We start from the raw sequence: 22,886 nt of genomic DNA, 5'->3' as shown, positions 1-22,886 counted from the left end.
GGCACTTCATTTTATGAGATGCGATGTCTTGGTATTGTCCTCATAGTGACTTGGGCTGGGGGCGACCCACCTTGCTTCGTGCCATCACCCGAAGCATGTGCTACACAAAGCAGGCTGCATCCTGCTGCTGACACCACTGAAAGCCTCCAGCTTTGACTAATATCTCAGAAAAGCAACCAAAGTCCAATCCCGCATCCCCAGAACCACTGGTGGAACAATTTCCATGGGGCAAGCTCCTCTCCCTGGTCCCTCGCACAGCTTTCGGATGTGCTGGGCTGCGCCTCGAGAGGATGCACTTCTTCCCAAGGGTGCTGGGCCGAGCTCCCCAGGTGCGTGTGTTACGTGGCCAGGGCTTTGCAGCCCTCACCCTGGGTCCCTTGGGAAGAGACTCAGAACCCCCTGAATGGGAGGCTTGTAGGGAGAGCTGATGTACCTACGAGTGGGTGGGCTGAGATCTCAGGGCATCGTTAGGCTCAGGAGGGGATTAGCACAATGCCAGATTTGCTGCCAGCTGCACCAAACCACCACAGGCACCTCGCAAGGAAGTGCTGCATAAAAACCAGTGCCCTAAACTCATGCACCAGCTCCCCGCATGAAGCAAACCACGTGGCTGCTGGAGCACACACAAGCTCTGCACTGCTCTATGAGGCACCAGCACCCTGCAAACCCCACAGGAGTAGCAGCCATCCTGCCCCGTGTGCCACATAAACTGGGCTGCTGCTGGGACGGTGCTGGCACTGCACGGCCTCAAAACAGCTCAGCCTCGGCATGGCTCAGCCTCAACACAAATCAGCCTTGGCACGAATCAACCTTGGCACAGTGGCCCCAGCCACGCCTGGACCTGCTGAGCTGGCTGCAGAAGCAGCGACGCATCCGGGCTCAGAGATGCTCGTGCATCCTGCGGAGGAAGGAGATGCCTCCTGCGCCCTGCAGCCAGTTGGCATCGCTCTCAGACGCCTCCGAGTAGCTCTGACACTTCACAGGGAACAGCAAGACACATGTGGACCAAAAAGAAACAGTAAAAGAGGTCCCAGCAAACATGGACCAGAAAGAAACAGCAGGAGAGGTCCCACCACACATGCACCACAAGGACCACAGGCCCAACACGTCCTTCCCATGGGGGTGGCCAACATTGAGTCTGTCAGGGAGTGGGGTCCTTTAGGGGCCACGCAAGTCCCCCTGGTTCTTTGGGTGGGGGGTTGAAGCAAATTAAAATGGTATCCAAAAGGCATCTAATTTACTGCCTAGGCTGCTTCTTGCGCTCAAGGGAATGGATCTACACTTGCACAGGACCGTCTAATCCACTCAAAATAGAAAGCTTAAATGGCTAAAATAGGGCAGGGAAGAAAACCGTGCAAAAATCTTCTGGTCACCTAGGGACACAAACCAATGCCCTTTACAAGCCATGTCCAATGAGCACTGCAAGGAAGTTGGCAGCCGCTGGACACACAGCAGTGTGGTACAGTAGTCCATTAATAAATACAGTACTTAAATTTAATAGCGGTGCAGATGGAAGAGATAGACGTTCATACACAGGACTGAAATTGCAGATCTTGATCACTGATTGCCTAAATACCTGTGTAAGTAGGGCCCTCAGACACCCAGGAAATGGGACTGGGGTCGCATAGGCACACCTATAAAAATGCCTCTCATCCCACAGACTTTTGTTTTCCCCCACCTTCCATTGTCAGCACCAATGACAGCCACAAAGAGACTGGAAGGGAGGAAGAGGAGGAGGAGGAGAAGCAAAAGGGCCCCACATCAGGGCAAGTGCAGAGCCAGGCAAATTGCCAGCCCAGCACACCAAGGTTGCGAAGCTTCCTGGAGAGGAAAGTTGGAGAGGTCTGGGTGCCCCCTAAGGTGGAAGGGCTTTGAGACTGACGGAGGCTGGCACCGGTTCCTGCAGGCCAGGAATGGTTTTTCTGGGGAAAACACTCATTTGCCTCAGTAAACAGAAGTGCTTTGTGGAAACACACCGGTTCCGTTGCGCAGAACCAGGGTGGGAGACGATGGAGCCCAACAGCGCAAACTCAGTGGGCAGATGGGCAGGAACCAGGTGCCGTGCCTGCCGTTGGCCTCCCCACCGGGAGCTGCTCCATGGTGCGAATGCACAGAAGCAACCTGGGGACCACGACAGCTCGGGGACAGCCCTGCATCTCCACTGGCACGTGGGCAGTTACCTTTTAGGCTGAAGAAGGCCAGCAAATGAGATTGGGTGGAGACCAAGACACCAGGGCACCAGCCTGTAGGAGGCTGGAACCAACGTTCGGCTCACGAGGACAGTGTCAGCCAGGCCAAGGGCTCCAGGAGCATCATCCCTCCCCATGGCTTCAGAATGGGTGCTCGGCTCCAAAAAAGCCAAAGCTCTGCGGGATGGAGCCTCTCCGTGTCACTTCCCTACCTCCTCTCACCTGCAGGAGCAACTTTGCACAGGGTGGGCAGCGCTAGGGCTCCCTTTTAGCCTCAGGTCTGGACCAGCAGGTATTCTTCTGGTACACATGCAGCATTGCTTCGCCTTGCAGACCCGTTAACAAGTGACTAATGACTAATTATTCCAGGGTAACAGGAAGGTAAACAAGTCTATAACTTAATTTTAACCACCTATAATATTAAATGATCTATTCAGAAAATACTAATCTTAATTATAATATCTCTTAATCTCTTACTTCCCCTACAAGGAATGTGAAAGTACCAACTTAACACAATGTGTGAAAAGAATGAAGCAGTTTTTTCTATTGCTGTTACTAACTGCAGTGAGTGGATGAGGCAGAGGTTTGTTGCTTTCATTACTTTATTTTATGCAGCTGCACTCATGAGGAGGTAGCACAGGGCCACTCTGATGCCCTGGAGCTGGGGCGCGCTGTGCTGGAGCCTTGCAGAGATGAAATCTCCAAAGGGTTTCAGGAGAAATAGAGATGAGCTGCAGAATAAAAAAAAATAAAAAAAAATAAAAGGAAAAATGGGCATGAGGAGGAAACTTGGGTTGAACTCTAGGTTAAATGTGCCAAGTGCCATGAGAAAACATGACTTCTTTCTGTGTGCAGCTGCTCCTCAGTAGGAAAATACCAATGTAAAAGGCATCCATGGCACAAATAAAGGAAAAAGATAAGGGCAGCTTCATAGTCTGAATCCACAATAGGAATAAGGACAGAGAGCTACTAGAGCTAACACCAGCACTCAGCACACACAGGAGCAGCCCCCCAGAAGTCACAGCCCCCCAGTCTTGGGGCTGGCTTCCAGCAGCTCCCCAGGGTGAGCAGCCAAAGTGAGCCCAGTCTGAGCCATGACCCCATGCCATGCCTGGCAGGACTCTCATAAAATCCAAGGAAACCCAGAAAATGCTGGAAATCTGCTCAGTGGACCTGTCCTGCCCAGCTGGGCGGGGGATCAACAGTTCTCCTGGTCAGAGAGCAGAGGGAGAGAACATGCTGAAAGAGTCACAGCAAGCACCCAAAGGCACTGCTTGTGATGGGAGCAATTTTAATAACATCCTTCCCACCCCAGTAGGAAGTTGAAACAGCTGGAAATAATTCTGGCAGATGTTCAGAATCCAGTAAACAATGTGATTAGCAGCCGGTAAAAGAAGTGGGTCCCAGTGTTGCCTTCGTTGTGCGGAGTGTCATTACAGCTGGGAAGGTCACCACACCCACACCATCATGCCTACGTCCCACCTGGGCTGGCCTCCCGAGTGGTTAGAGCTGATAATTAGTCTAATCAAGGTCAGACTTTGATCAATTGAGTAAATCACTCTTTTGAGTTATTGGAACCTCAATTGCTGTCATTAGCTCTGCGGGAGCAATAACAGCACCCACAGGACAACAACACAGGTGGAGAACAGGCAAAGCAACACCAAGCACCAGAATTTTGGTTCTTCTTAGACTAGACCTAAGCCCAGCAAGGGAAGGCTCCATCAAAAGGTCACGTAGTGTAAGCACCTTGTGATGCCCAGCTCTAAAGGCATTTTGTCTGCTTTGTCCCTATTTTGTCTAATCTTGCCATGCTGAGCTGCTGCTCAGAGCTGTCCTTTATCAAGAGGAGCTTCCCAGGAAGCATCCTCTCCTGCTTTCTTCTCCGTTCACACATTGTCACTGAACGGCTCACCTCCCAAGCCCCAGCCATTTTGGCTTTCTCCTGCTGCACATTGCAGGGAGATGGGCAGCTAACTCTGGGCAGTAAGGAGTAACTGAGATGTGTGTGTACGTATGTTTTCTACAATGCACTTAATGTCTTTTCTGAGCCCTCTAGTGGCACCTGCCACAGTCTCTGCTTTGAAATCCTCTCAGAGCTATGAATTGCACAGCTCAGTGCAATTCACTGAGTCCTCAGCATGGCCAGAGGATGCCCCAGGCCTGAAGCACCCCGCTGCACTTACTGCTGATGCTCTGCTAGCCTGGTGCTACCACCCATCACAGCCCCACCACGAAATACCCCCCATGCCCAGAAAAAGGACCTGGCGACCTGCCGCAGGCTGCCACAGCCCACCATGAGTCTTCACAAGGGAAAAGTCACGGCTCCCACCTTGCCAACAAGAGGCAAGGGTTTTGCTGAGGTCTCGATTTGCTCCTTCCCCAGCATCGGCACCTTCTGAGCCCTGGGTTTGACACTGAGGCTGCGGGGTGCCAGGAAACATTGGACCACGGTGACTTTGTGCACGGCAGCAGAGGTGGCGGAGGGGATCTGGCCTCTCTTTTCCCAACAAACAACGTTTTCACCAGAAATTTGCCATACAACCAAAGCACCCTCCCGGCTGAGAACCTCTAACACTGCCGTCCCCCCATCACGGGAGAAATACCTGCCACGGGGGCCCTTTCGTTCCCTTTTCTGTGTCTGCAAGGAGCTGGACTTGACTGGAGAGGCAAGAAGGGAGCGATCCAGGCCAGCTGACGGGCTTGGCTCCTTGGCTGCCAGCCCAGCTTCTGCTCCAGCAGGTTTCCAGCACCTGCGGAGGCGCAGACAACACAAATGCCTTACTGGAGGGACTTCAGAGAGTGCTTTTTGGGGGAGGAGGGAGGCGGGCTGTTCTGGGGACCCCCAGGACCAGCACGAGGTCTGTGCCTGGAACAAAGACCAGCTCCAGCTTCAGCTGAATCTAGACACACGTCAAGCCCTCTAAAGATGAGGCAAGGCCGAGGACCAGCAGCTCAGACAGACCTGTCACAAACATGGTTATTTATTGGCGATGCAATGCCTCACTTGTCCTTTCATCCATCTGTCAGCCGGGAGCAAAGCACCATGCAGCCAGTGCTCCCTTTAGGTAGTGTTTTTCTAAACGACCTGAAGTTTGCATCTCAGCCTGGCCCATAATTTGCAGGGCAGTCAATTTGTCATCAACCCGGAGGACGAGAGCAAGCTCGGGTGTGCAAGCACAGGGCCGTGTCCCTGAGCAGGCTGCGAGCCCTCTGCTGGCACCTGGTGACCGTGTCCCCGCTGTCTTCATCAGCACGCTGTGCCACGGGAGGCGTGGGTTGGCTTCAGCCCGTGGTTAACAGCGGCCATCGTTGTGCCGCGGCATGCCTGGGTGCTCAAGTAGCAATAGAGATGGTCAGAAAATGTGGGTTGTGGGGTCATGAGCGTAAACCTAAAGGAACATCAGACATCCCCCAGGGTGGAGCGGGTGAGCGTAGGAGCAAGGCAAAGGGCACAGAAGCACCAGAATCCAAGCCAGTGGGTATAAGGAAGAAGAGGAGGAAGGGTTGCTGGCAGCACCAGGCACAGGTGATGCGGTTGCCAGAAGTTCAGTAAATCAAAATTCCCTCCTGTCTTCTCCCAAGGCCAGATACTTGATGGATGATGGAGCACGTACAGAGGTCAGCTGAGGTTTTCTGCTGACTATTTGAGCTACTTTCAAACTTGGACAAGTAGAGTTGAAGGCAAGTGAGCTGGGGGTGCTGCCATTCCTGTTCCAAGAGGAGATAAGGGACCGAAGGATGCTGGCTTCTGCTTCAGCCACATATAACCTCCCTGTGCTTCAGCTCTGCCCTGAACATCTCATCCTCCAGGACTCTGAGAGACTCCTGCTGCTCAGGAGACATGAGCCACGTAAATACAACATAAAGGATGAGGAGGCAGATTACCCCAGGAGACAATGATCCCATCCTTCTCACAGAGTCCCTCATAAAAGCAAATGCTGCCTGCTCACCAGCTGTTCGCTGTCCCATCCAATGCAAAGTGCGTGAGTCTTCCCCGTATTTGTTCAGTGACCAACCCAAGGGAAGCAGCCCTGGTAGCTCCTGAGGCCCTCCCATCATAAACACGATTAGCGACAATTAAAATCTCATTACAGCTCTAATTACAGCCAATATAATGTCACTCGAATTCATTCCTCAATTAACTCATAAAACATGGCATCTATTGTATTTCTTTCCAAGTCCCAATGCAAGGAACTCACACCCTGGGCTGGGTAACACAACAGACACTGACCCATGCTGGTTCCCTTCCCCTGCATACGGCCGTCCCAACGTCCGGGGCTGTCTTCACACTCAGCAGGTCCTGACACACCTGATACCCCTGATACCCCTGATACCCCTGCATTGGAGGAGGGCTCAGGGTCCCACAACCCACATCCAGTTGTCCCCTGAGCCGCAAGGCACCCACCACCAGTGGTCTTGGACTGAGCCAGATGGATACTGGGAGGGCCAGCAACCTGTGTCTGCCAGCCCTAGGTTACCTGGACTGGGTGATGGAGACTCAGTAGGAAACCCTAGGAGTGGGGCATTTGCCATCTCACATTAAACACCAGTCTTTGCAAGTGCAAAATGACCCAAAAATGCAGGCGGGTTCTTGTGAGCACCTAGGCAGAGCCCACAGGATGTTCCTGGGGGCACAGAAGCACATGTCCTTCTTGCAGAAAACCTTACAAATAACCCTCCTCCAAACAATTCTGGATACTTTTATCCTCTTTTCCCAAAATGGCAACACCTTGTCTGCAGAAAAAAAATAAAAATATGATAATAATTGAAGCAAAACCATTGCTTGGTGAGGTTGAGGCTGTTTCGCAAGTGGGTTCACTTCTCTCAAACCAAACAACCCCCTTCACTGCAAATACGGATCTGCTCTTAAACTGGAGCCCGCAGCAATCACAGTGCCCCACGGAGCAAATGCAGGGAAGCCCAGTCACCGGGCTGTCACCATCCTTCTTTCAAGCAGGATGCACTTGAGCAATTAGCTCGACTCCCTTTTTTACAAGCCCAGCAGATGGGAACGATAAACTCCGGCACCTCCACGTTTGAGCCTGGCCCCTCTCCAGGAAGAACTCAGGGAACTCGCAGGAGCCTGCGGCTTCCCGCGGTACCGAGCCTGCAGCTGGAGCCACAGCGCGTGGAGCCGGCAGGTCTGGGGCACAGCCGAGCCGTGGGCTCCCCTGTTTCAGCACGTTGGAGACCTTCACTCTCTCTGAAAGAATTCCCCAAGAACACTGAAGGGCTTTGTGCCGTCTTGGCCCGTACCTGTCCTTGGGCTTTTCACCAGGGCGGGGAAGTAGGAGATGTCTTCTTGATCTTTCCCACCCCAGCCTACAAATTTTCAGAATCAGAAATGTCACTGGTTATACAAACAAGAGTTCAGATGAGAGCTATTCTTTCTTCCTCATTTCCTTTTCTTATTTGGATGGCAAGGACTCCAGATTAAAGCTCCGCTCCACTTCTGTACTTTTGTCTGCCAGACACCATCCTGCAGCAGGACAACGCACACACAGCAGCACAGTCAAGGCTGATTCACCGACTGGTCCAGCGCTCGCTCCTCCCAATGCCAGAGAAGAATACAGCCAAGCATTAATCAAATTAATTCAGGTGCAATGGGATGCAATTTACGGAGGGCTAATGACTAACCCAGCTGGGCAATCTGGAGCTATAATAGCAGGTTTGGGGCTGTGTCTCATCCTTTCACATTGCTTTTCTTCATGAGTAATTCGTGTCCGCACACCACCCTTGGGCATTCCCACCACTCACGTAGGAGGTGTTGGTGGCCGTGTCAGAGCCCTGCTCGTCAGGCAGATGGTGCTGCTTCCCCAGGGGATCCGACCTGTCCTGGGGGTGGAGGACAGCCAGCCTTCACTGGGGAGTTGGCCACCCGCTGCTGGTCTGCTTCTTGTGTCCTCCCCCATTGAGGCCTCCAGTGTGTGCGGTGGGAGTTCCAGGCAACCACCAAAGGATCATGGCATCATGGAATGGTTTGGGTTGGAAGGGACATTAAAGATCATCTAATCCCAACCCCCTGACATGGGCAGGGACACCTCCCACCAGACCAGGTTGCTCCAAGCCCCATCCAACCTGGGCTTGAACACCTCCAGGGATGGGGCATCCACAGCTCCTCTGGGCAACCTGTTCCAGTGCCTCAGCACCCCCTAAGTGATGAATTTCTTCCTTATATCTCATCTAAATCTACCCTCTTTTAGTTGGCCCTCTTTTGTCCCAGTGGCCATGTTCAAAATGGCACATCCCAAAGACTGTTTTCAAACTATCAAAGTCCAACTGCCGCATCCCAGTGGCCCTGTTCAAATGTCCCCTCTCCAATGCCTACATCGCAACGGCCATGTGCAAACCACCCCAATCCAACTGCCACGTTCAAACCACCACATCCCAACTACCACATCCCAAAGGCCGTGCTCAATCCACGTGTGTCCTCCTCGTGTTACACCCATGGCTCTCCTGCCCTGCGGAGACACAGTCTGCTGGGGAAGAGCAGGATGCTGCCGCATGGCTCTCTGTGAGGAGAAGGTCCAGCTTCCTCCCTCTGCCTTTGGCTGGGAACTTCATGGCCTGGGGGCCCAGGGGTTCTGAGAGACAGAGGCCATGGGGTTCCCCAGCTCCTGGGGACAGGCCACCTCCTGCAAGTCCCCCTGATGTCGTGCTGGACAGTGTGCTCCGCATTTGCTCCGTAGGACAGACCCCACACTGTGCTGTTGCATTGCTATTCCTATAGCAAAGAACAACATCTCTTGCCCCTCGGGACCCCCCCCTCGGGAATGCTTAATGATAACACAACACAAAGACATCTTTTCACCTGTCTGCAGTTTATTGGTAATGAAAGAACTCAGGGAAATGGGGTATTGGTAGAAAGCAACAACGCATTCAAATTCACGTAACAGAAGATTTGCAATAAGGCCTTGCATACGTCAGCTGTGAAGGAGAAGAGGGAAAAGAATCTATAAAATATTAAAGCTGCCAAATGCTCCAGGGAGCTGCTTCTCACTCCTAAATCTGACTACGAGACATTACCACGTTTCTTCTGCTTACATGAATTCCCGATACAGCTGAAACAAGCATGTGGGCAACATGCAGGACACAGAAGGCACAAGGAGAACAAGGCCATTGAAAAAGAGACCTTGAGAAGTGAAAGGAAAGAGCAGATTCATACACACTCCTGCTCAGCCAGCAGAGCACAGCAAGGGAGGTAGGGCCCTTGGATGAACTCTCCGGTGACAGATATCCGCAAGGAAAATATTTCCTAATGGGGCTGTAAATGTTTCATCCCTGCAGAGTGGTGGAGCACAGAGAGGAGGCAGGCAGTGCCAACAGGGTGGTGTTTTGCTGCAAATCTCCCTCTGGGGAGGAGGCAGAATGGTTTAAGGAAGTTATGAGGGAAACAGTTCATTTCTTTGCTGGATACCGGTTCTGGATACAAGGGGCTGTGCCGCTGGCTGAGGTTGGGAGATGCTTCTTTCCTTTGAGGGACTGAGGTCAGGACTCAGTATTTTACACCTGAAGATTTGACCGTTGTGGTTGTGACACATCTCCGTACTGAGGAGGATCCACCTCCAGTAACGAAGCTGCCACCTCCAGAGCTGCACATTCTTCCACTGCCAGAGGAGAAGCCACCGCTGTACATCCCTCCTCCCACTCCACAGCTGCCTCCGACGATGCTTCCTCCTCCAACCACACATACTCCTCCTCCCATGCCACTGCCGGCACCAAAGCCACCAACTCTGCCTCCAGCAATGTTGGTTCTGCCTACCACAGCTGCAAGAGAAGGACAGTGTCACTGTGCATGAAGTGACAGCCTGGGAATCCTCACAAAACCCAGGATAAAAGCCATTCTGCAAAGAAGAGGAAGCACGGGTACTTACAGACATTCACGTTGGCTGGATTGTCTCCACACAGCCTGTGTAGGGAAAGGAATGCAAGATGTCAATCTGACACGACACAGAGCACTTTAGCTCAGTGCAGTTTCCCAGGTAACTCATTTATTTCCTGCTTCTTCTAAAGACAGTCAATAAGAGTAGGATATTGTCCCTGTGGTGTTTTTCTTTTCTTTTTTTTTTTTTGCCAAAAAAACTTTGGGAAAAACTGAGAGTAAATCAGAAACCAAGTTTATATGGGTTGTGAGAGATGAGGAAGCCTCAGTCTGCCCCAAGGAGAGGAAGTACCTTGGTCAGGCTGAGATAACAGCATGTCTCACCTGTTCTCCTCTCCCTCCAGCAGCTTCCTGTACATGGCAATCTCCACATCCAGGGCAATCTTGATGTTCAGCAGCTCCTGGTACTCCTTCAACAGGCGAGCCAGCTCCTCCTTGTCTTTGCTCAGGGCACATTCCAGCTCCTCCAGTTTCCTCCTGGCATCCTTCAGAGCCATCTCACCCCGCTCCTCAGCCTCAGCAATAGCTGCCTGCAGCTGCTGGTTCTGAGCAAGGACAAGAGCACTTCCTCAGTCCCCTTCTGCACACCCTCCACCCTAGTAGCCCAAAAGGCAAACTGGAGGGCACAAACTGTGGAGGAGCAAGCAGTCTCCTCCACAGATGCTGCATTTCAGTGGCTGCACTTCCCTCCTGCAGCCCTGAGCACACCAGCCAGCTCACCCACAACCCAGACTGATGGCAGAACCCAAGGAGACGCTCAGCAACACCCACCTGCTTCTTCACGCTCTCAATTTCAGCCCGCAGCCTCTGGACATTCCTGGTCAGCTCCTGGATCTCGATCTTGGTGTTGCGCAGGCTGTCCCCGTGCCTGCCAGCAGTGCTCTGCAGCTCTTCATACTGACAGCACCGAGACAAACAACCCATCAATGAGACAACCTCACAAGCACTGAGCCATCCCCCGTGCTCCATGGAGGGGCAGAGACTGCCCCAGCTGCCTTGGCTCTTGCCGACTCACCCGGCTCTGGTACCAAGCCTCAGCTTCAGCCCGGCTGTTCTGAGCGATCTGCTCGTACTGGCGCCTGACCTCCTCGATGATGCTGTCCAGGTCCAAGTGGCGGTTGTTGTCCATCGACACCACCACAGACAAGTCCCGGCTGATCGTCTGCATCTGAGCCAGCTCCTGCAACCAGCACAGGAGTCAGCCTCGGCGTGGCAGGAGAGGAGGGCAGCGCAGAGCAGCCGTTCCGGCAGCCCCAGAGATTCTCCCAGGCCCCACGGGCACCCCGCCTGCCCTCGGTGCCTGGACTCACCCCGCACCTCGCTGCAGCTCGGACAGGCTCTTACCTCCTCATAGATGCACCTCAGGAAGTTGATCTCGTCGGTCAGAGCTCCCACCTTGGCTTCCAGCTCCACTTTGGTCATGTAGGCACAGTCCACATCCTGCAGGAGAGATCATGCAGATGGGCACCAGCCTCTCCCCATTGCCCAGGGGCCGCTGGCAGCCAGGGCCTGCTACTGGCAGCTGCCTGTCCCAGTGCTGCCTCCTGACAGCCTCCTGCCTCCAGCTCACCGCCCTTCTCCTGCCTCTGGCACTCACCTTCTTCAGCACCACAAACTCGTTCTCAGCAGCTGTGCGCCTGTTGATTTCTTCTTCATACCTGTGGAAGGAGACAAGGCAAGCTGAGGCTCCTGCAATGCTCAACCAGCAGAACCCCCCCTTCCTTGCGTAGAACCCTCCGATCCCCTTCTGGAGGGCTCCCAAGCAGAGGGAAGACACTGCAGGCACCCGCAGGCTGGCCCTGCTCTCCTGCCTTGCTGCGTCCTTCCTCCTCGCTCTGTCTCGACACTTACTTGGTTTTGTACTCCTCGACGTATTGCCGCATGTTCTGCAGTTCCGACTCCAGCTCTCCCCTCTGTCCCACTAGAGACTCGAGCCTCCTCCTCAGGTTCTGGATGTAATTCTCAAAGAGGACATCCAGGTTCTTCCTCGGCCCTGAGGGCCCTTGCTGCTGCAGGAGCTCCCACTTGGTGGAGAGCACCTTGTTCTGTTGCTCCAGGAAGCGCACCTGAAAGCCCACGGAAGCTTGTGTAAGTTACGCAGCCTGGGAGGCAGCACACTCCTCAAACCTCCCGCTTCTTTGGGAGGTCAACAGAATCATTTCTCAAATGACGAAATGGCTGGCTGAAAAAATGGCTGGTTGAAAACCATTTTTCCAGGAGGAAATTTCCTCCCTTTTTCCTCCACTTCTCTTTCTATTATTCTTGAATTTATTCTCTTTTCAGCTCCTATATTTATTGTTTTTTGAATGTCTATAAGAATGTTTAGATTCCATACTAACAGCTCCAATTGCAAATTTTGACATATTAATTTGCAGAAGCATTAGATCCTTTCTTGTCTGCATTATAATGAATGAAATCCCACGTATCTCTGTATTGGAGAACATTCATCATAGAAGGCACAAAAAGCATTCAATACATATGCCCTATATTAAAACAGACTATGAAGCACAGTGACAAGCAATATTCTCCCGGTACAGACAATCTAAAGGACATTGATCAGTGTGTGAACCAAAATAAGGAACTGCCAGGAATTAACTGAAATTTCATTCCTACTCTCTAAGTTTCTTGAGAAGAAACTACCTTTGAAAAAAGACAGGCTTAAAAACCACTTAGGATAACCAGGTATGCCATGATCCCTTTGGCCTGACTCCCCAGAAAAGGCTAGAGACAAAAGGTAAGAAAGGATTTGGGTCAAGCAACCCTAGAGAAAGTCCTTTGGCCTCACTGCAGATGTAAAATTTTCACATTTCCTTAGCAGGACTCAGTGAGAACACTGCCAGCCTTCCAGACCTGCCAACACTGAGCAGGTCCCTCCTCTGCAGCACAGAAAAGTTCCTCAGAGACCCCAATCCCAAGCAGACGTAGTTCCAGCCTCTCACCTTGTCAATGAAGGAAGCAAACTGATTGTTAAGAGTCTTGATCTGCTCCTTCTCCTGGCACTTCACTTGCTGGATCTGAGGATCAATATCAACATGGACTGGCCGCAGGAGGGTTGTGTCAACCTGCACCGGCTGGATGCCTCCGGGGAACCCAGGACCACCTCTCACAGGGCCACCAAAGCTGCCTATTCCTCCACCAATGACACCTCCTCCAATGCTGCCAAATCCTCCTCCATAGCCTCCTCCAAAGCCAACAATTCTACATCCATATCCACCGCCATAAGAGCCACCCATGGAAATCCTTCCGCTGCCACCCATGTTGTGGAGGCTCCTGCTGCTAAAACCTCCACACCGTCCAGCGCCTCCAGTTCCCCTGGATGTGGAGAACGAGCTATAGCTGATCCTGCTTCTGCCCCCACTTCCTCCAAAGCCACCACCGATGGCAGAGCAAGAGCTGTATCCCCTTCTGCTTCCGCCTCCAAAGCTTCTGCAGATTGACTGCCGAGACATGGCTGCTTCTTCCAAGTGGAGTCGAGGAGAGAGACCAACGGAGCTGTGCTGCTGAGGGATGGATGTGGAGAGAAGTGTGTGCAGTCTTCTCTGGCTCCACAGCTTCAGGCATTCCCTTTTATCTGTTTCTGGAGGTGGGCTGGGTCTACATGGGCGTGAAGAGGAAACAAATTTACTGTCTTCATCAGCTTGGTGCGGTTAACAGATTTTTGCCAAATTGTTGACTCCACCCAGAAATACGCTTTGCAATGCAGAAGAGAATAAAAGAGCAAGAGCATTGAAACAGGTCTCAATGAGTAAGTGGACTCTCATATCTTTGCGGCATCTGGAAAAATATGTTTTATAGTGATGTAGTCATGTTCTTCCCTCCTCCTACCTTTCTATCCATTCTTAGCAATTTTTCAGATTATCTGGATCTGGATCTGCTGCATGGAAGCTCAGTGTCAAACAAGCATTCTGGTGAAAATCAGCTAGAATGAGACTTTCACAATCCCCCCAAGCACACCCTGAATCTCCTTCTTATATGGAAAATTGCTGATGGCTTTCCAAAAAGCAGTTTCCCAGTGTAAAGCAAGAATACCACACATTAACATTTAACAACAGTCAGCATTTCTTTTTTATCCAGAAAGGAGGGGCTTAGTTCCTCTCCTAAGAGCACGCTCACCATCGGTTGGGATGGGAGTGCCTGCTTCAAGGGCAAACTCCCGCAGAATGTGTCTCTCGGAGCCTGAGATAACCGAGAACCAGACTCTGAGCACCAGTGCACAATGAAGTAGAGAACATGGATGGCCACGCTCCTTCCTTGTGCTTTTCTGACAGGCACAGGGTCTGCTGAACCTGCAGAGGAGAGGAAGGACACTCAACGCTAGAAGTGGTAATGATGAATGAAGACAGAAATAAAGCAGAGAAATGCGGGCAAGGATAACAATGACTTGTGAAAATAATATTTTTTACTTAAGTTGGTAGATAAAGGATCAGGTTGAGTTCATCATATTTGATCATTTCTAAATAAGGGGCATGTGAAAGTTTGAAGAAGCTTTGATGCTTTCTTAAATAGCCAGAGGTGCAATATTTTCTTTGCTGAAAATATGAAATGTATTCTAAGACCTATGGCAAGGACACATGAGACCAGAGGAACTTTTCTGGGGGAGAGGAGACTCTGACTAAATTCATTTTAGAAAACTGTATTTTTAAGAAACCAGCTGCTGCTACAAATTATCCAGCTATGACATAGGAAATTCACCTGAAAGACATTTTGGAGATACTTTCTGAGTCTTATTAATCAAATACACTTTTTAGTTATGTGTATAAACCTTAAGAAAAAAATATGTATATATCTTTTCCTAGTGCTTAACTCAAAAAATCATCAAAAATGTCAAAGGAAATATACTTTATAGCCCCCTAAACATTTCAGCAGTCCAACATTATACTATGTTTAACCTCCCAAGCTGGAATATACACCTTGTGTGTTTGAGTTTTCAGAATCTTCTATAGGACTTGTACAACAACAAAATGTTGTTTGAAAATATCAGTAGGTATCAGCCTTCAGCCACAGACACTTGAAAGCCCTAGGAAAACTGGCTCACAGAATAGCTAGAGGAATCCAAACCATAAATGCCACTGAATGCCACCAAGAAGGAGGATGCTTGGCTCCGCAGCCTCTTCATGCAGGAGGGCATAGCAGCGTGGAGAACGTTACCCTTGAGGGACCCAAGGAACACTTGGCCAAGGGCAGCAATCAGAGAGGAGACACCTCCTCTTTCAAAAGCAGCTTGAATGAAATGAATGCATTCCTTGGTCATTATTCCAGGACAGATAATTAAGCCCTCCACCTCATGCTGCAATCCATTACTCCTGTCCATTGGGTGCAGTTCCAGAGAAACGTAAGGTAGCTCAGTTTTTCATCAGGAAAAAACAGGTCATATCTTCTCATGGCCTTCCTCCAGATTACCACACACACGGGAGATGCTTTTCTCAGTAGGCAGCACAAGGTGCTTGTAACATCCCACATGGCGGCTCCACAACCAGGGGCAAAATCTGTCAAGTCAGCCGAATGCCTGGATGCTGACCACATTCAGCACATACAGATAAGACGCCCAGATTGAGTCACTCTGACGTCTTCAGACAAGATGTGTAGATTATTCCAGACCTGGAGTCGCATCAGCCTCCTCCAGGTGAAACTCGATAGGCAGCCTGGGCTCCAGCAATCCCTTCTGATCTCTTACGCAAGGAGCTGTGCACAGCAAAAGTCGTCAACACTAGGCAAAACGTAAACTCTGCAGAAAAAGTAGATGCAGTGCCAGGCTGTGGACCAAGCCAAGCTGCACCTTCAGCCCATGCACAGCAAAGACATTCTGGCATGAAACTCAAGCGGTGGCATAGACAAGAATGCCACCATCACTCCTCACAGCAATGCCCACAATGCTGTGTTCCCGTGCTAAGGCTGAAAGGAAACCGAGCGCTCCAATTAAGCACCAAAGCAGTTGACTCTGCCCCAGGCCAAACCCAAAATGCTCTTGGCAGAGGCTCAGCTCCTCAGAGGTGTTGCCGTTCCATCCTCTCACTTGGGTGCCAAACAAGGCCACCTTTGCCAGCTCTACCGCTGCTCTGCTGCTCCCCAGAGGGAGCACAAGGCCCTCTTCTGAGACCCCTCTAACCATTCCCCATTGCCTCGAGTGGCTCTCTCCCGAGGTTGGCCCCTCCTGACCTGCTACAGGGACACTGGCCGCTCACAGCAGACTGCTGTGGGACTCCCAAACCACTACTGAAAGTGGTTTCTGGCTCTTTGATCTCTTCTTGCGGTGGAGGCACTGAAGCACAGTGCAGATCAAAAACATCAGCATTCTGCCCACCTCCTGCTCCCCGGCCTCCCCCTCGCACCACACTAAATCTCTCCCATTAGCTCTCAATGCAGAGACGAGGCACAAAAAGTCTCGGCTGACTTTTCAGACAGCCGGTGAGGACGTGATGGCCATGAGTCGGCACGGATTATCCTTTGGTGCCCACAGGCCACCGAGCTGTGCAGCCCGCCTGGCCACCGCCGCCTTGTAGGCCTCAGGCCAGCTGCTTGGCCAGTGTCCATACCCATGATCCCAGGCAGCTGGAGAGGTGGCCTCCCCCCTCTGACCACGAGTCTTCTACCATTGACATGTTCCTCTGCCACTTAGCAAAGTCCACTCCAAGGCAGGAAACTCAAATGAAGTCTCAACAACAGACTGATCTGATGTCTGCTCCTCCCTGCCGCTGCCTGTTTCCATCATGTGTCAATGTGTTTGAATCTCCACTGGTTTAGCCATTATGCTCAGCCAGTGTTGCTGCACAAAGCCCATAATTTTCTGTTCCTGATTTCAGCATACCCTGAGTATGGCTTCTTTTGTACATCCTCCGAGAATCTGACATCAAAGAGACAAATAAACTCCCTTTCTAGGTCAGTCTCAGTTTGTATATCAGCAGAACATGGGTGACCTGTGACGTGGCTAGCAGGGTACCGAGTGCCTTAGTTTGCTGAACCCAACAGGCAAGGGCTAGCCTGTTGTTGCGCACCTGCACTGTGGAGTTGACAGTACATGATTCACAGGATGAGGCTACATCAGGATCTAACCAAACCTTTCCAGCCTCCTGCACTCCTCCATTATCAGGCTACAAGGAACAGTGCTCCTGCCTGTTCCCATTTACTGCATGGTTTCTGAATTGAGCTTCCAAACCCCCCTCCATGGTAGCTGTGGACTTGCATTTTCAGGCAATGCTACGACTGATAAAAGTCAATAAGCTTTTATCAATATATATCCAGAGATAGCATAGAATATCCCAAGCTGCAAGAGAACCACAAGGATAATTTAGTCTAATTCCTGGTTCCACACAAGAGCACCCAAACATCAGATCCTATGTCTGAGAGCATTCTCCAAACGCTTCCTGAACTCCTGCAGCTCGGTGCCGTCCCTGGGGAGCCCATCCCAGTGCCCGACCACCTCTGGGTGCAGAACCTTTCCCTAACACCCAGCCTGACCCTCCCCTGTCCCAGCTCCACGCCGTTCCCTCGGGCCCTGTCGCTGTCCCCAGAGAGCAGACCTCAGCACCTGCCCCTCACCTCCCCTTGTGAGGGAGCTGCGGGCCTCCATGAGGCCTCCCCTGCTCTGGCCCAAACAAACCCAGGGACCTCAGCCATTCCTCACACACCCTCCCCTCCAGACCCTTCACCTTCTTTATCGCCCTCCTTTGGAGGCTTCCTGATAGTTTTAGGGCCCTCTCATACTGTGGCACCTGCGCCCAGTGCTCAAGGTGAGGCCACAGCAGCGCAGGGCAGAGTCCCCCACACCTGGACACGTGCCAGGCCCTCACGGCACGGCCATGACGTGCTGAGCACAACCCAGGTTCCCACCATGTCGCTTCCCCAGCAGCAATCCTACGGAGAAGAGACTTCTAAAGCAGTGACGAGCAGACACCATGAATGTTCTCTGCAATTTATTGAGAATGGCAACATCCCAAGGACATATCACACACAGAAAGGAAAGGAGGGGGGCACAGTACATCTGGTTCCATGTCACAGCGGGCCTAGCACAGAAAAGCAAGCTTGGTTCTCTTTGCAAAGAGTCCACGCGGGTAGGAGGTGTCAGCAGGTACCATGGAGCAAGGGCAAGTGGAGCCCGAAGCCACAGCTCGAGAGAGCGCTCCTGCGTCTAGCAGGGGACAACGGGCACCTAAAGCTGCCCAGGTGCTTCGCCCCGGGACGATTTGTCCCTCTGGTTGCCTGCAGAGAGGCTGCTCGCTCCCCGGCTCTGCCAAAGGAGGAGTCCACTTGCCCCTGCCTGCCATGCCCCGCAGCACAAGTGAATGGAAGCAGCAGGATGTACTGCATGCAGAAGCACCCCGGGGATACGGCCATCTAGGAAGCAACCTGACGGAATAGGCACAGAGAGTGTTTTTATACACGTTTGCCACAAGGCAGCCAGAAATGTACAAGGCAGCAAGAAAGGCAGAGCATTTCCCTCCTTTAAATCAGCTCTCCGCACTGGGTATCCGCATGAGAGACTTTTCTTTGCTCAGTTATTCATCGCTGGGCATGGGGCTAGCGAGCAGCGTGGCACGGCCACGAGGCTCCCTTCCTGCGAAGGAGCCCGGAGGAGCAGCGGGTACGTGGTGGGCCAAGAGGGACACAGTTCGTTTCCTTGCGGGATACCGGAGTCGGATTTAAGGAGGCTGGGCTGCTGCCAGGAGAGGGGAGGAGAAGCTTCTTTTGTTTCTCGATCTGGCTTCAGGGCTCAGAACCTTACTCCTGAAGACTTGACGGAGGTGGTTGTGACACATCTCCGGACGGAGGAGGATCCCCCACCGGAGCTGAAGTTGCCACCTCCAGACACGCACATCCTTCCACTTCCAGAGGAGAAGCCTCCGCTGTACATTCCTCCTCCCATGCCACAGCTGCCTCCAGAGCTTCCACCTCCAAAGCCTCCTCCTACTCCACATACACCTCCTCCCATTCCTCCTCCCATGCCGCTGCCGCCGAAGCCTCCTCCCATGCCGCTGCCGCCAAAGCCTCCTCCCATGCCGCTGCCGCCAAAGCCTCCTCCCATGCCGCTGCCGCCGAAGCCTCCTCCCATGCCTCCTCGGCCTCCAGAGATGGTGGTCCTGCCTACTACAGCTGGAAGACAAGCACAGGTTATGCATGGGCCGTGGCAGGTTGCCTCTCCAAAATACACAGCCCACTGCTACTCCACAAGGAAACACCTGAGGATACTTACAGACATTCACGTTGGACATGCCGTCATTGCAAAGCCTGAAAAAGGAAACAGTACCAGTTAGTCTTACTGGAAGTGCAAGCTTCTTCAGCTGAGAATTTCCTTTTTTATTTACTGTATGTATTTTCCAAATTCTTTTTGATTTTCCCAATTATTTCTTAACATAAATAAGCAACACTAAAGTAAAACTTCTTATAAGAAATATGCAAAACATTTCTGATTAGGGCTAAGAATTAAAGCATGTTTAAAATATGACTTTAATCTCCAGTGGGTTATGAGAAGACCCGACCCACACATAGAATAGTCTATCAAGAATGGTTCAGTCAAATAGACACAAAGAAAGAATGGTACCTGTTCTCCTCTCCCTCCAGCAGCTTCCTGTACATGGCAATCTCCACATCCAGGGCAATCTTGATGTTCAGCAGCTCCTGGTACTCCTTCAACAGGCGAGCCAGCTCCTCCTTGTCTTTGCTCAGGGCACATTCCAGCTCCTCCAGTTTCCTCCTGGCATCCTTCAGAGCCATCTCACCCCGCTCCTCAGCCTCAGCAATAGCTGCCTGCAGCTGCTGGTTCTGAGCAAGGACAAGAGCACTTCCTCAGTCCCCTTCTGCACACCCTCCACCCTAGTAGCCCAAAAGGCAAACTGGAGGGCACAAACTGTGGAGGAGCAAGCAGTCTCCTCCACAGATGCTGCATTTCAGTGGCTGCACTTCCCTCCTGCAGCCCTGAGCACACCAGCCAGCTCACCCACAACCCAGACTGATGGCAGAACCCAAGGAGACGCTCAGCAACACCCACCTGCTTCTTCACGCTCTCAATTTCAGCCCGCAGCCTCTGGACATTCCTGGTCAGCTCCTGGATCTCGATCTTGGTGTTGCGCAGGCTGTCCCCGTGCCTGCCAGCAGTGCTCTGCAGCTCTTCATACTGACAGCACCGAGACAAACAACCCATCAATGAGACAACCTCACAAGCACTGAGCCATCCCCCGTGCTCCATGGAGGGGCAGAGACTGCCCCAGCTGCCTTGGCTCTTGCCGACTCACCCGGCTCTGGTACCAAGCCTCAGCTTCAGCCCGGCTGTTCTGAGCGATCTGCTCGTACTGGCGCCTGACCTCCTCGATGATGCTGTCCAGGTCCAAGTGGCGGTTGTTGTCCATCGACACCACCACAGACAAGTCCCGGCTGATCGTCTGCATCTGAGCCAGCTCCTGCAACCAGCACTGGAGTCAGCCTCGGCGTGGCAGGAGAGGAGGGCAGCGCAGAGCAGCCGTTCCGGCAGCCCCAGAGATTCTCCCAGGCCCCACGGGCACCCCGCCTGCCCTCGGTGCCTGGACTCACCCCGCACCTCGCTGCAGCTCGGACAGGCTCTTACCTCCTCATAGATGCACCTCAGGAAGTTGATCTCGTCGGTCAGAGCTCCCACCTTGGCTTCCAGCTCCACTTTGGTCATGTAGGCACAGTCCACATCCTGCAGGAGAGATCATGCAGATGGGCACCAGCCTCTCCCCATTGCCCAGGGGCCGCTGGCAGCCAGGGCCTGCTACTGGCAGCTGCCTGTCCCAGTGCTGCCTCCTGACAGCCTCCTGCCTCCAGCTCACCGCCCTTCTCCTGCCTCTGGCACTCACCTTCTTCAGCACCACAAACTCGTTCTCAGCAGCTGTGCGCCTGTTGATTTCTTCTTCATACCTGTGGAAGGAGACAAGGCAAGCTGAGGCTCCTGCAATGCTCAACCAGCAGAACCCCCCCTTCCTTGCGTAGAACCCTCCGATCCCCTTCTGGAGGGCTCCCAAGCAGAGGGAAGACACTGCAGGCACCCGCAGGCTGGCCCTGCTCTCCTGCCTTGCTGCTTCCTTCCTCCTCGCTCTGTCTCGACACTTACTTGGTTTTGTACTCCTCGACGTATTGCCGCATGTTCTGCAGTTCCGACTCCAGCTCTCCCCTCTGTCCCACTAGAGACTCGAGCCTCCTCCTCAGGTTCTGGATGTAATTCTCAAAGAGGACATCCAGGTTCTTCCTCGGCCCTGAGGGCCCTTGCTGCTGCAGGAGCTCCCACTTGGTGGAGAGCACCTTGTTCTGTTGCTCCAGGAAGCGCACCTGAAAGCCCACGGAGGCTTGTGTAAGTTACGCACCCTGGGATCCTGGGAGGCAGCACACTCCTCAAACCTCCCGCTTCTTTGGGAGGCCAACAGAATCATTTCTCAAATGAACTGTGGCCAACTCAAAGCTCCAAGCTTCTAAAGTGCCTGATGTTTCACAGGCATTTTTAAATTGTGAGCCTTTCTGAAGTTCTCACTTTGGGATAAATAGTTGCTGCCAATTGGAAAATAAGTTGCACTCTCTCCAAGACATCCGGTTTGGACATTACTGTCATCTCAGCAATTGTGAAGTCAAGAAAGCAATTACTGATTCATCTAACTGCTGGTATATTCTTCTACAAGTGATTCTGTCTTTGGTTTCTATTTGTAATTATATTAACCCAAGTTCACTTGAATGGTATTTAACACTCATATGTTAAAAGGATGAGTTCCTTGAAAAAAAAGCTTCATCGAATTGAATTACAGTAATGAGAACTCTTAGAACAGCTAAGTACATGATGATGAGTTTACCCTGAATCACTATAAATTAAGCAGAAGATATTACTGGACAAGAGAATCTACAGAATGTCCTGATGATACTGTCTTTAATCTTCCATTAGCATGAAAATCTTGTCTATTGTTCAGTATTACTTAATAAGACCTTAATTACAACTTGCTGCAATGGCATCATTCTTGCAACTTTATCAAGTACTGTCAAACGTACCATCAAACTTGGTAAGAAAAAAATTCCCTTTCCACACCATGGGAAAGTTGTTCAAAAAGCCCACGTCCACACAAGGATGGTCCTAAGTTCTCACCTTGTCAATGAAGGAGGCAAACTGATTGTTAAGAGTCTTGATCTGCTCCTTCTCCTGGTTTTTGACCTGCTGGATCTGGGGGTCAATCTCAACATGGACTGGCCGTAGGAGACTTGAGTCAACCTGCACTGGCTGGATGCCTCCAGGGAAGCCGGGACCACCAAAGCCGCCCATTCCTGGGCCACCCATTCCTCCACCAAAGCCGCCCATTCCTGGGCCACCCATTCCTCCACCAAAGCCACCCATTCCTCCACCGCCCATTCCACCACCGCCCATTCCTCCACCAAAGCCACCCATTCCTCCACAACTCATTCCTCCACCAAAGCCACCCATTCCTCCTCCATAGCCTCCACCGAAGCCACCCATTCTGCCTCCATAGCCTCCGCCACCGTAGCATCCACCTATGGCAATTCTTCTGCTGCCACCCATGTTATGGAGGCTCCTGCTGCCAAACCCTCCACACTGTCCACCACCTCCAAATCCCCTGGCTGAGGAATATGAGCTGTAGCTGATTCTGTTCCTGCTGCCTCCTCCAAAGCCACCACCGATGGCAGAGCAAGAGCTGTAGCCCCTTCTACTCCCTCCTCCAAAGCTTCTGCAGACAGACTGCCGAGACATGGCTGCTTCTTCCAAGTGGTGTCAAAGTCAAGATGGGCAGATAGAACAACAGAGCTGTGCTGCTGAGGAATGAATGCAGAGAGAAGTGCGCGCAGTCTTCTCTGGCTCCACGACTCCAGGC

The 22,886-nt window shown here is 52.0% G+C and overlaps 1 protein-coding gene across 1 annotated transcript; it reads right to left on the bottom strand.

Annotated features, from left to right (window-relative positions):
- Positions 1-8,991: 8,991 nt before the first annotated feature.
- Positions 8,992-22,886, bottom strand: LOC308183955 (uncharacterized protein). The gene is made up of 19 exons (XM_080570563.1): positions 22,148-22,886; positions 21,134-21,348; positions 20,880-20,940; positions 20,627-20,722; positions 20,298-20,462; positions 20,054-20,179; positions 19,607-19,827; positions 19,259-19,293; positions 18,784-19,158; positions 14,185-14,247; positions 13,011-13,708; positions 11,923-12,137; positions 11,669-11,729; positions 11,416-11,511; positions 11,087-11,251; positions 10,843-10,968; positions 10,396-10,616; positions 10,064-10,098; positions 8,992-9,956 (listed from the first exon to the last, which is right to left on the bottom strand). The coding sequence occupies exons 1-19, from the start codon at positions 22,763-22,765 to the stop codon at positions 9,685-9,687; spliced, it is 3,864 nt and encodes a 1,287-aa protein (XP_080426689.1). The 5' UTR covers positions 22,766-22,886; the 3' UTR covers positions 8,992-9,684.

The sequence above is a fragment of the Anser brachyrhynchus genome, assembly GCF_964034855.1.
Source record: "Anser brachyrhynchus genome assembly, chromosome: 29".
NCBI lineage: Eukaryota > Metazoa > Chordata > Aves > Anseriformes > Anatidae > Anser > Anser brachyrhynchus.
Note: the sequence above shows the minus strand (reverse complement) of the source record. Positions and strands in the feature narration are given on the sequence as shown.